The sequence below is a fragment of the Limanda limanda genome, chromosome 5 (assembly GCF_963576545.1).
Source record: "Limanda limanda chromosome 5, fLimLim1.1, whole genome shotgun sequence".
Lineage (NCBI taxonomy): Eukaryota > Metazoa > Chordata > Actinopteri > Pleuronectiformes > Pleuronectidae > Limanda > Limanda limanda.
In genome coordinates this window covers 25,011,956-25,023,945 of record NC_083640.1, presented here as the reverse complement: position 1 = coordinate 25,023,945, position 11,990 = coordinate 25,011,956, and the positions used below count along the sequence as shown (strand labels likewise).

General features: G+C 41.9%; 2 protein-coding genes across 2 annotated transcripts; both read left to right on the top strand.

Moving 5' to 3' along the window:
- Nucleotides 1-998: 998 nt before the first annotated feature.
- LOC133001954 (interleukin-1 beta-like) lies at nucleotides 999-2,831 on the top strand. Its single transcript, XM_061071677.1, has 5 exons — nucleotides 999-1,040; nucleotides 1,252-1,492; nucleotides 2,074-2,238; nucleotides 2,371-2,504; nucleotides 2,610-2,831. Exons 2-5 carry the CDS (start codon nucleotides 1,273-1,275, stop codon nucleotides 2,829-2,831), a joined length of 741 nt encoding a protein of 246 aa, XP_060927660.1. The 5' UTR covers nucleotides 999-1,040; nucleotides 1,252-1,272.
- A 2,875-nt stretch (nucleotides 2,832-5,706) lies between these two features.
- ckap2l (cytoskeleton associated protein 2-like) lies at nucleotides 5,707-11,300 on the top strand. The gene is made up of 8 exons (XM_061071950.1): nucleotides 5,707-5,762; nucleotides 5,861-5,903; nucleotides 6,511-7,754; nucleotides 8,071-8,266; nucleotides 8,458-8,616; nucleotides 9,495-9,555; nucleotides 10,056-10,209; nucleotides 10,909-11,300. Exons 1-8 carry the CDS (start codon nucleotides 5,716-5,718, stop codon nucleotides 11,219-11,221), a joined length of 2,217 nt encoding a protein of 738 aa, XP_060927933.1. The 5' UTR covers nucleotides 5,707-5,715; the 3' UTR covers nucleotides 11,222-11,300.
- Nucleotides 11,301-11,990: the final 690 nt, after the last annotated feature.

The window sequence follows — 11,990 nt, the reverse complement described above, 5'->3', positions numbered from 1 at the left end:
AACCGCAAAACCCCAAATCGCCTGCACACGAACATGGAGTCGTTAGGAAATAACAGATTAAAAAACCCCATTACATTTCACATGATGATCTCAGGAAGCAGCTTCTTGGCCAAATGTGAAAAATCCAAATGTAGAATACTACAACTACCAGTACTACTACTACTAATAATAATAATCAAAATCTTTTCGACTTTTTAACTGGTATGAATTTGTACAGACGTGTGAGAATTCACATCTTTCACACAGCACTTTGTACAGTTGCTGAGCATAAGAAGTTACGTAAAGATACCAGCACAATATTTAACATGTTATATATCATCCTTTTTCTTTATTGACTGAACAAACAAACAAAATAAATACTATAATTATAATGATAAAAATGTCATCAATCGTGTCTTAGAAATAAATTGTTATGGTTTTATGTTAAAACTGTAAAAAAGTGTATATCAGTTGATGAGGATGAATGTATGAATGAAACACTCTTATTTAGTTTGATAACTGTTTAATGAACAAATATTTAATATAACAATATATTAACTCTGTTACTGTATATATGTATATACTTTATTTTATTTTATTCTATTTTATTTTATTCTATTTCTTATATATTGTTGTTTTTTATATTTTTGTTTTATGTACAAAAGTAGTGCACCAATGACACCAAGGCAATTTCCTGTATGTGCAAACATACCTGGCAAATAAAATAATTCTGATTCTGATTCTGATGTTAAATTATATAATTGTGTATATATATATTTTGTTGCTCTACGTTTTGCAGCAGCAGTAAAATCATAATCATAAACAGCGTATTTCTGTGTGTTTGTGGGTGTGTGGCAATCACTTCATGTGCAGCAGCAGCAGCGTGTCCAGAATTTCGTCACCACAGTGAGTCGATGCGTCCCACTTCCTGTCATAAAGGGAAAATTCCCTGGTGTGGCTGAGGTTGTATAAAAGCTACAGGTTGGCACAGGAAGACAGATCAGCACTGACAGGCTGAACAAAGCAAACACACACAACCTCCTCTCCACCAACCAACACAGGTAAATCCAATCCTCTTCTCATATTTCCTTTTGTCAGCCTTCATCAGGAGCCGTTTATTACTTGGATCTTTCTTTGCTTAGTGGTTCTTAACATCTGAAAAATGCGTTCTGTATGTATGTATATATATATGTATATATATATATATATATATGTTTAAGTATAGAAGATTTTCTGATTTAGTGTCACTGGAACATTTCTCTCTGCCTGTAGATCTTTGCCATTCAGAAAAAGATGGAATCCGAGATGCAATGCAGCATGAGCCAGGCGTGGGGCCCCAAGATGCCACAGGGACTGGACCTGGAGATCTCCCATCACCCAATGACCATGAAGCGCGTGGTCAACCTCATCATCGCCATGGAGCGGCTGAAGGACGGCGTGTCGGAGTCGGTGCTGAGCACCGGCTTCAGAGATGAAAGCCTGCTCAACATCATGATGGAGAGCATTGTGGAAGGTAATACTTCTTACTTTTCAATATTATTGTAAAAGAAGAACTCCCTGGACCCCGGTTCCCCTTTTATCACAGCATGTTTGAAATGATCAGCAGTAAAAGTTCCTAAACAGCTGAGTGAAACTGTACAAAACAAGCTGGTAAAGTGAGTCAGTGATAACTGAGGTCATCATTTTCTGTCGGCAGTTTTATTCCTAAAACACGTGTCACACACAGACGTGTAAATTCAAGGTTTTGTTCGGGGACTTTAAAGAACAACACAGAGACTAGACGACAAAGAAAACTATTTAAAAATCTGAGAAGAACAATTTTCACAGGCAAAACAAAAGAGATTAAAAACAGAAGAATTAAAGAGGTAAAGGAAATATAAAGGATAAATCTGTATATAAATTTTAAAGTAATTTTGATGGAGAACAACAAATACAAATGAAATCCCCAGTGATCTCAGGGGCCTTGGATGAACTTGTCTGTTTGGCAGCAGCCTCTCAGATCTCTGCCATTTCTTATTATTATGTGTTGATCTTTTTAAAATCATAACAACAACGTGGCAGGTAATCTAATCGTGCTTCTCTTTCTCCCCCCAGAGCACATTGTATTCGAGAGAACCTCGGCTCCATCAGATCAATTCAGCCGGACGGGCGTGCACCCGTGCAACATCAGCGACAGCCAGAAGAAGAACTTGATTCTGGTCGAAAACAGCATGGAGCTCCACGCCGTGATGCTGCAGGCCGGCAGCGACAACCGCAAAGGTGACGCTCACACGACCTCTGGCTCCTGGTGGACGATTCAGAATCAAGAGATGACATTTGTTTGTTGTCGTTGTTGTTGTTGTGAGGCTGATGTTCGTCGTAATGACCAAGCATCCTCTGCTCTCTCCTCAGTTCTTCTCAACATGTCGACCTACGTGAACCCTTCACCCACCGTCGAGGCCAGGCCTGTCGCTCTGTGCATTAAAGACACAAACCTCTACCTGTCGTGCCACCAGGAGGACGGAGAGCCCACCCTGCATCTGGAGGTAAGACATCTGAAAGTGACGCCACACATTTAAAGATCCCATTTGCATTTGACGTGAGCCAGTGTGGTGCTGGAACCTTCTGACATGTGTCCTCTCGCTCCTCAGAAAGTGGAGGACAAGATCAGCCTGAGGACCATCACCAGGCAAAGTGAGCTGCTGCGCTTCCTGTTCTACAAGCAGGACAGTGGGGTGAACATCAGCACCCTCATGTCGGCCCGCTTCCCTGACTGGTACATCAGCACGTCCGAGGAAGAAAACATGCCGGTCATGATGTGTCAGGAGAGCGCCCATCGCTACCGGACCTTCAACATCCAGCGTCAGAGTTAAAACCTGCCAGGGCAGAACGTGGATCAGCATATTTTCACTTTTGAGCCTCAATCTGCAGCTATTTTGATTCAAATAATCAGCAAATAACACATAATTTCAACAGAAGCACTACCGCTGTCTGCTGGAAAGACTTTTACTGAGTGTCTAGTTACTGTATGTACCAAGTACAGAGGGTGACATGCTTAGTGTATTGACATAGTCAAGTTTCCCCACAAGGTGGCGTTGTTGTGCTCTCTGTTGAGTACCCTGTGTGTTTTCATGACACACAGTTATTTTATTTATTTATCTATTTATCTGTGTATTTAACCTTAATTTTATTTGGTAATCTGCTTACTAATAATTGTTTTAATGATGTTCAGCAAATATTTAATAAACCCTATCAGATGATTTTATTTTGTGTTGATTATTCTCAGGATTTGTCCCATGACACTAGAACAATAAACTCTTCTCCTTCCAGTAAACACAGATAATACAAATAACCACTGATGCACATAATGGCCCAAATATCCAGAAACAGACCAGCGAGTAACAATAAGGGAATTTACAAACAAATTGGTTAATACAACAAATAGACATTAAAATATAAGTTGATTTAAGCACATTTACTTTAAATGTAATTGACTCAAAAAGAAAAAAGAAAATTTAAAGAGTAAATTTGGCCAAATGCAAATATATAAGCCATTGGTAAGTGTGGACATGTTAGAAATATTATTCAGAGGATAGATGGATAGATGGATAGATAAATAGATAAATATATGGATCAATGGATAGATAGATAGATAGATAGATAGATAGATAGATAGATAGATAGATAGATAGATAGATAGATAGATAGATAGATAGATAGATAGATAGATAGATAGATAGATAGATAGATAGATAGATAGATAGATAGATAGATAGATAGATAGATAGATAGATAGATAGATAGATAGATAGATAGATAGATAGATAGATAGATAGATAGATAGATAGATAGATAGATAGATAGATAGATAGATAGATAGATAGATAGATAGATAAATAGATGGATGGATGGATGGATGGATGGATGGATGGATGGATGGATAGATGGATAGATAGATAGATAGATAGATAGATAGATAGATAGATAGATGGATGGATAGATTACATATAGATGGATAGATAGATAAATGGATAAATAGATAGATATGTGGTATTTAATTTTCTCCAAAACAGAAGATAAATATTTTTGACCCTTTTTTTGATTTATCTTTTATCATAAATTTAGCAGTAATCAAAATATATATTTGGTTATTTTCATACTTTTCTTTAATAAAGTAGAAGAAAAACCCTCTTTGTTTACATTCTATGTACCAATCATCACAGGGGATTAGCGCATGCGCACTGTTTCTTTAAAGTTTGAAATTTCGAATCGTCCAATCACAGAAGACGGGGCGTTGACGACGCGGTAATTTCAAACCCGGATGCTCGAGACCGGTGAGTTCAGCGCATCGGGAACGAGAACAACAACAACTAACTTATTATTAATCAGCGGAGGAATTTGAACGTTCGTCTCAGGCCGAAGAAGACGAAGAAGTTGAAGAAGAAGAAGAAGAAGACGAAGAAGTTGAAGAAGAAGAAGAGGAAATGGAGGAAGGAGAAACCGCTTCGCTGCTTTCCACAACAGGTCAGCGAGCTTCTCATGTAGCACGGGAGCTAGCTACGTGCTAGCTATGTGCTAGCATGCTATCGCTAGCTCCAGACGGTCCCTCAGGGAAATGCTACAAACACAGATTCCTCCTCGCGTCAGAAGCCACTGGAGGGTTTTAAGTTTCATTTGCATCGATCACATCTCGTCAGGTTTCAGTGAATTAGCCAAAGACTTCAACTCATCACACACCAATATATGTAAATATGAGATATTACAAGGTATGAAGGATGTACATGTAGACAGTGTAACAACCTGTGGAGATGTAGGAATCCAGCAACGCACAAAACAGACACAAGAGCATGAAGAATTAATAGTCTTCCACTATAAAACTAGAGATATAATATATCAGATAAAGATAAGCATAGGCAGTTATATTGATAGATAGATAGATGCTGTATTGATCATAAAGGAAATTCAGGACATCAGCACAAACACGTGAGAATGATAAACAAGAATAAGTGCATTTAATCTGCAGATCTACAGTTTTAAAGATTAATAACAAGCTATGGAAAGTTTCTTTTGCATTAGACTTACTTGAATTATGGTACAGAAGATGTAGGTGTATTTAAAAATCTGTGCAAGAATACAACTTGAAATTTAAAACTAGAGGTATAATAAATATAAAATCGTAGGACAGTCATGTAACCCTGACTGTCAGCCAGAGGGCAGTAAGGTCCCGTGAACTCTCCTGTGACTTGCATCATCCTGAGATCTTATCCGGAACAGGCTGGTGGAAGTAAAGTGTCAGACTGAGATGCTGCAGAGTCCTGCAGTGACACTAGTCTGTGAGGTTATTGTTTGTCCAGCGGTCCAACGTCTGGCTGGATATTAAAAGGTTCAAGCGTGTAAGATTTAGGTGAAAAGGATTTATTGGCAGAAATTTAATGTAAAATAACCCTTGTGATGTTTTCACTTGTGTGTTTCATTATTTATATTTACGTCAATGTGGGTCCTCTCTACGGAGGCCGCCATGTTTTTCACAGTTGCCCAGACTGGACAAACCAAACCCTTTTGAATTTGTAGGACAACTGATGTGAGGGGAATTCAGCTGCAACATGCTGCTTCACCACTAGATGTCACTGAATTCTACACACTATAAATCATTGCATTACAGACAAATTTAATTTACAGCTTAGAATCCTGGAAAATGTATGACTCTTCTGAACTCTTGTGTCATCGTTCACCTCAGACCTGCGTAAACAGAAGTTGATGGAATATTTGGCAGCAAAAGGAAGGATGAAGCTGCCAAACCCAAAGTAAGAAGCACTTTTCCTCTAACGTGCCGGATAAAGCTGCGTTGGAAGATTTGTGTCATTCATGTGTAAACTTACTTGAAAGCTTTCTGTACCCTCAGGCCGTACCTACAAGTCAAGAAGTCAGTGCTGGCTGCAGCAAAGGTAGGTGTGTGTGTGTGAGTAAGTGCGTACTTGTGTTTGCTTGCGTCTGTATGCATATTTGCATAATGAACTGTGATGCTTAGAAATATTTGACCCTAGGCCTGAGAGTGAATTATGGGAGTTGTATCGATATCATTATATTTGTGACTGAGTTGGTTTATACTTCAGAATAACTTTGAGTCTCATGTTCAGACATGGTATTAAAATTCGTCCTGGGTTATCCAATCACAAGTGGTCCGTGCTAAGTACTCGTCGTAACAGTCCTGAGATCTGATCGCTCCACATTCAGAGTTGGTCTTTGACGTACAGTGTGTGACTCACACAAACACACACACAGATATCATCATCAGGCATATCTGTAAACTCAGACTAGGTTAAAACAACCTTTTTGTCTCAAATGACATTTGTGTGTATTTGCATGTAGAGCAGGAGAGTGACATGAGATCCCAGAAGGTCACAGGAGACATTTTAATACCTCATGTAAACTGACAACCGCTGTTTAAAGCAGGTGTGAAACAGGTCACCTGATTGTTATTAGCTGATATGCAAACTATTGTGCAGAGCTCTGGAATACAGAGTTACTATTTTCGTTGTTATGTCTTCATAGGTTATTGATGGAAAAGAGAACAAAGCTTCCGTTGACTCATGTAAATATGTCGGCAAAAAAGTACCAGCTGTGGCTGCTCAAGCCACAACACATCCCGCCAGGCGGCCATTCGGTGTGACAAACAAAGAGAATGTAAAAGGCAGCATCCTGGCTGCACAGCCGAATGCCAAACGCCAATCTTCAACCAGTGGCTCAGGACGTGACCGAAACCCAGGGCTCATACCAACGATCACCGGCGTGGCCGCCAAGCTCCGCCTGAATGCAGCCATCAACAACAAGAGGCAGCAAGCCACAGGAATGCATTGTTCAGGCAGAGCGTCTTCAAGCTCTGCGTCCCACAGCAAATTGGACAGTGGCTCAAATGCCTCTTCGGTTCCAAGGAAAACAACCAGTGCCAGGATGAGCCTCTGCCCCCTTGTCAGAACAAGAACTGGGCTCATCACTGCAGCGACACAGCCAATTCAGTCTCATGCATCCCACGTGTCTGCTGCATCGGATGCTGACGCCAGTACTACTGTTTCTGTGGCCGACAAGGTACGCTCCGGCACGTACGCATCAGGTTCCCAGAGGTCTGTGACTGTTCTGAAGAAAACACTTCCTGCTGCTGCTCTTAACAACCACGTTAACAAGAAAACAACAGTTTCTTCTGCAGCAATAACTAGGTGTAAAATTCCACCTCAGGACAAGTCTAATGCAAAACCACGTTTGGATAAACCGTCTCTGTCGTCTCGTAGGGCTCAGTTGTCCAGTGAACTAAAGCCATTGCCCACCTTAAAATGCAAAGCAGCACCTGTGCAGCCAATGAGGAGAGAGGGGACGACAAAAACTGACAAATCATCAGGAAAGCCCACAGAGCGGTTAACGCAGCAGAAATCTGATGCAGGAGGGGTGAGAAATGGACGAACGTGTAAAGTGTCGACCCAAACATCCTCGGGGACAGTGAGCAGAAGCAGATTCCTAGCGGACAAAGGGGTAAAGCGATGGGATGAGGTCGAGCTGGGACAGAAAACCAAGACAAGTACAGAGACACAAAGCAAGAAGGGACCCAGTTCATCGAATGCCCCTCCAACACAAACTGGTATAAACCAAACGGGTGCTCCAGTGATGTCACGGAGAGCGTCACAGCCAGCCACGTCCATCCGCCACACAGGCCTGACCACAGGCACCAAGACCCCAAAGCTCCCAGCCAGGGTCCTGGCCCAGACCGAGGTCAAGAAACTGACAGCTGCCCAAGAAGAGAGAATGTAAGTAGAACCGAGCAGGTGGATGTAGAACATGAAACTATGATGTAGAACCAGTAAATCGTTACAGTTCCACTGTAGTCGACGATGGGGTCGAATTTGACCCGGATGTTTGGCTCTTTCCAGCTGTAGAGGTGAAATGGAATGTTTGTATTTGTTACCAGCTGTTGGTCGGTCTTAAATATACAGTCAAATAAAATGTAAGTTTTAAGCCCATTGTGTTCTTTGACTACTGTTTTCCCGTCTCCCCTCGTTTAAAATGCGTCTCTCTGCTGTGCTTCCCCGTTGAGTAAAAACGACTGTGTTATTTCTCCTAAAGGAGAAAACTGCAGGAATGGCGGCAAGCTAAGGGCATAGCCTACAAGCGCCCGCCGATGCCGGTGAAACCTGCGGTGAGGCGCACAGCGGCAGGGCCTGAGCCTTTCTGGACCGCGATGAAGGAAGAGGATGACGCCAACTCCCTCATCTGTGCTGTCGACAGGTCCCTGGCAGACTGCATCAAACTGCTCCGGGAGGTGTGTGGTTTGCTTTACTCATCTTCTTAATCTGACGTTATGTCTCACTGGATCTTGGTTGTCAACTCAATTTGGTGCGAACATGCCTGGACCAAGATTTATGGGTTTTTGGGTGTCAACCGCAGCAGCTTTCTGACACACATTGATTTCCAGTAACTTTCCTCTGACGTGCGCCTGCCTTGTGCCTGCAGGGCTGCCCTCCGGACCACGTGAAGGAGGTGCTGTCGCGGCTTCCCACGGTGTCACAGAAGTTTGCCAAATACTGGATCTGTCAGGTCCGTCTGATGGAGCAGGAAGGCCACCTGGACGTCCTGCCCGTGTTTGAAGAGGCTGTTCGCGTTGTGTTGGAGGTGAGACACCCACGATATTCGACTGGGTCTTACATGAGTGTTCAACAGTTCTTAAAGGGGTCCGTAAAGGTGACTGCTGGTCTCAGATGTAACAGCTCTAACAAATCCATAAATCATTACAGATACGATTTTTTAAGCATTATAAATCAGGCATCATTCATCCTTCTTCGCCGGACCACCATGTGCACACGTATGTGTACAAGCGACGAACAGAAAAGCTGTATTTAAAATCTAAAAAGTACTTATTTTCTATTTTGCTGTTGTATTTATGATCTTTTGTTTATTTCTTTATAAATAAATAGATTACATATTCACTTTTTGCAATCTATGTTGTACCTTGCTAATTTATTTTATTTAAATTTCCCCCGGGATTAATGCAGCATATCGAAGTATGGGCTTAGTCCTTTTTGATTTAGAGGTGGCAATGTTTCAAAATGTCTGTGTCCTTTTAGGGCCGGGGATTTGATGTCGTGCTGCTGCTGCACTTGACAAGCAGCTCGCTTGATAGCTCAATCAGCAGTGCCCGGGGGGGGGGGGGGGTGGAAGCTGGAAGCTGCTGTTCAGCTCTGATAGACAAACCAAACATATCAATATGTCCTTTTGCTCTCTATTGTTCCTTTGCTGTCTATTGTTGGCAGCCATCACATGTGAACAGTCGGGCTACTGTTAGACCCAACGATACAGAATCAAACAAAGACAATAATGATTCTGCTGTTTTTTGTGATATGTGATATCATGTGCCAGCTTAGCCTAGAAGTATTTCAAAAATCTTTTGTTATTTGACCACAGTGCAGTACACAATTCTCCAGCATACTCCGTTTGTTTATGTCGAGTTTTTGTCCAAAATTTACAGCTTCTCTCTCGTGCTTTTATTCCAGCCCATAGACGAGCTACGGACTGTGGTCTTTGAGATTCTGAAGAAAAATGACGAGATCCAAGGTATTTGGCCTAATTGTGTGTCTCCACGGTTATTAAAGCTTTTATTGACGAGTCACTGCCAGTGAGGATTGCTTCACCAGTTCGGGATTATGTGTAATTAAAAGGAGCTTCACTGATCAGCAGCAGCGGCTTCATGGTTCTGTGGACTCAGGCCTGCAGCTCACTTACAGTTTCAGAAAGCGAGCTGCAAGCAGCATCACCACAGGCTAATCCAGCAGCACATTACATAAACAACCAGAGCTCCAATATATTATATTAGACCTAATCTTACATTTATATATAACCGGAAAGATTCATTTGTATACAGTGGAAGGAAGTGAAGATGTATTGTCTATCTTTAAATACAGGCTATGGTTAAAATTGGGTGTATATAATATATATCATGTCCAATGTGACTGGGGGAGACAAACACACAGAATTAGTACCTTCAAGATCAACTTGATGAAATGATAATATTGTTTGTGTGTGCACATTAAAAATTAATTTCGTATTTTTTGTAGCATCTGAAACAAAGCTGGAGCGACTCCCATCAGCCGAGAGTTCTCCTGAGAGCAGCGACAACCCGATGATGACCCCCAAACCTGTGAGGGTCCTCATCTCGGGGGAGAAAGGAAACTCCTCTGTAGTCAAGTATAAGATTACAGCGACTCCTGGGTAGGTTTTACTCATCCTGACATTAATATTATAATTATGGCAGACATGGCTACTCCCCAAAAGTGAAGCCACATCATCTGGTCGGCCCCCTGGTGGCTGGCTGCAGTATAGGTCATAAACCTGGCCTCCTCCACCTTATTGGATAGGACATTCAACCCAAAAGGTCAAAGTTCACTTAAATGCACTCTAAAACCGAGCTTCATGTTTCAGCCTTAGGAACTGTAATGGAAACTGTTTACCACACTAAATATATCTCTGCTTCTGTAAACTGTTTCTGCCTGTGTAACTGCCAAAATGACATGAGAGCAACAAGTCTGAGACTGTGCAGGCCCCCCCCCCCCCTCCACCAAGACCTTGAAGAAGCCTTCAGGCTGTGTCTTATCTCCTGGGATTTTAATATTCACTCAGTTCCCACACATAGTTCTCACACACGTACTTCTCACACCCACACACATGTCTTCAATGCATCTGCATAAAAAATTCATACGCCTACAACTGTTTCTTTGTCATTCCCTCTGTACGATGTATGATTGTCTGACCTTAAAGTCTACTTAAAAGACAATAATTCTCTAATCTCTTTATTTCAGAAGTCTCACCAGGTCAAACTTCATTCACAGAACGAATTCTCATACTAATGTAAGAATTGTTTAAGAGGCTGGATGAGGTGGAAATTCAGATTGAGTTTTTCTCTTCCTGCAGTGGCCCTCCAAGCCAGAGGAGAGAACCGACACGGGTCAACGGCCAGGAGGTTCGGTTTTTCACTCCGGTCAGACGCTCGGTGCGAATCCAGAGAGCCTCGCTCGGATATCCCGCCGCCCTCCAGGACCACGACCTCTGCGTGGCCTCCTACAAGGACCTGATCTCCGAGGAGGATAAGAACACGAGCAGGGAGCAGGAGGAGGGGGGGGCAACCAGCCCATCTGTTAACAACACACCGATGTTTATCTACAGACAGAACGAAGCACTGAAAGACAAGGTGCTCGTCCAGCTCGTCTGTGACGAAGGTGTTTAGTCAAATATCAGTGAGAAAAAAGAAAAGTGTTATCCTAGTAAATCTCGATCCAGGCATTTTAAGAAATGAGCAGGTCAAGTGTGAGGGTTTCTCACACACAGCACATCTGTTTTATTGTATCAATTCAACTATTGTGTACATAATGTCAAATAAATGTCTTTTTTCAATACCTATCTATACTATGCTTTAATGATCCTTATCTAACGTCACTACACCACTGTCATGTCAAGTTACATTTAGCTGATGCTTTTATCCGAGGCGTTCACCATGAGGGAACAAACCCAGATCAACAAGAATACAACACATAAGTGCAACTAAACTTAAGTTTTTTGGTTATTTTCTCTGCAGAAATAGATAGTGCCTGATAGTGTGGGCGAGTATTGTAAATGACAGTGGAGAGAGAGCCATGTCCCAGGAGTCATGTGACATTGATTCACACTGAATCAATGTCTCCATGAAAATGAATCAGTCCGACTCAAACTTTCTTCAGATTTGGCCAAAATGGTCCCTGGGATTCAATGATGAACTGGTTAGATTCTGGTGCCTTGGGGTCAGGGGTCAAGGTCACCCTCACCTCTTAAAGGGATATTTCAGCCGAAAATACCTTCACGTCCCCCACACCTCCAGTGACATGATGGTGAGGAGATAATAAAGTAGTTCACCATTTCTATTACATGATTTTACTTTTCTGAATTCTGCTCGAGGGAATTCTTTCATTAGTGACACAGGTGGTAACTTGCTCACAAATTTATGCTGACACGAGTGTTCT

Coding starts and splice junctions, on each gene's coding strand:
- ckap2l (XM_061071950.1), top strand. CDS start 5,716: ATGGAATATTTGGCAGCAAAAGGAAGGATGAAGCTGCCAAACCCAAA. Junction 5,763..5,860: donor ATGAAGCTGCCAAACCCAAA/GTAAGAAGCACT, acceptor CTGTACCCTCAG/GCCGTACCTACAAGTCAAGA. Junction 8,267..8,457: donor GCATCAAACTGCTCCGGGAG/GTGTGTGGTTTG, acceptor TTGTGCCTGCAG/GGCTGCCCTCCGGACCACGT.
- LOC133001954 (XM_061071677.1), top strand. CDS start 1,273: ATGGAATCCGAGATGCAATGCAGCATGAGCCAGGCGTGGGGCCCCAAG. Junction 1,493..2,073: donor GATGGAGAGCATTGTGGAAG/GTAATACTTCTT, acceptor TTCTCCCCCCAG/AGCACATTGTATTCGAGAGA. Junction 2,505..2,609: donor AGCCCACCCTGCATCTGGAG/GTAAGACATCTG, acceptor CTCGCTCCTCAG/AAAGTGGAGGACAAGATCAG.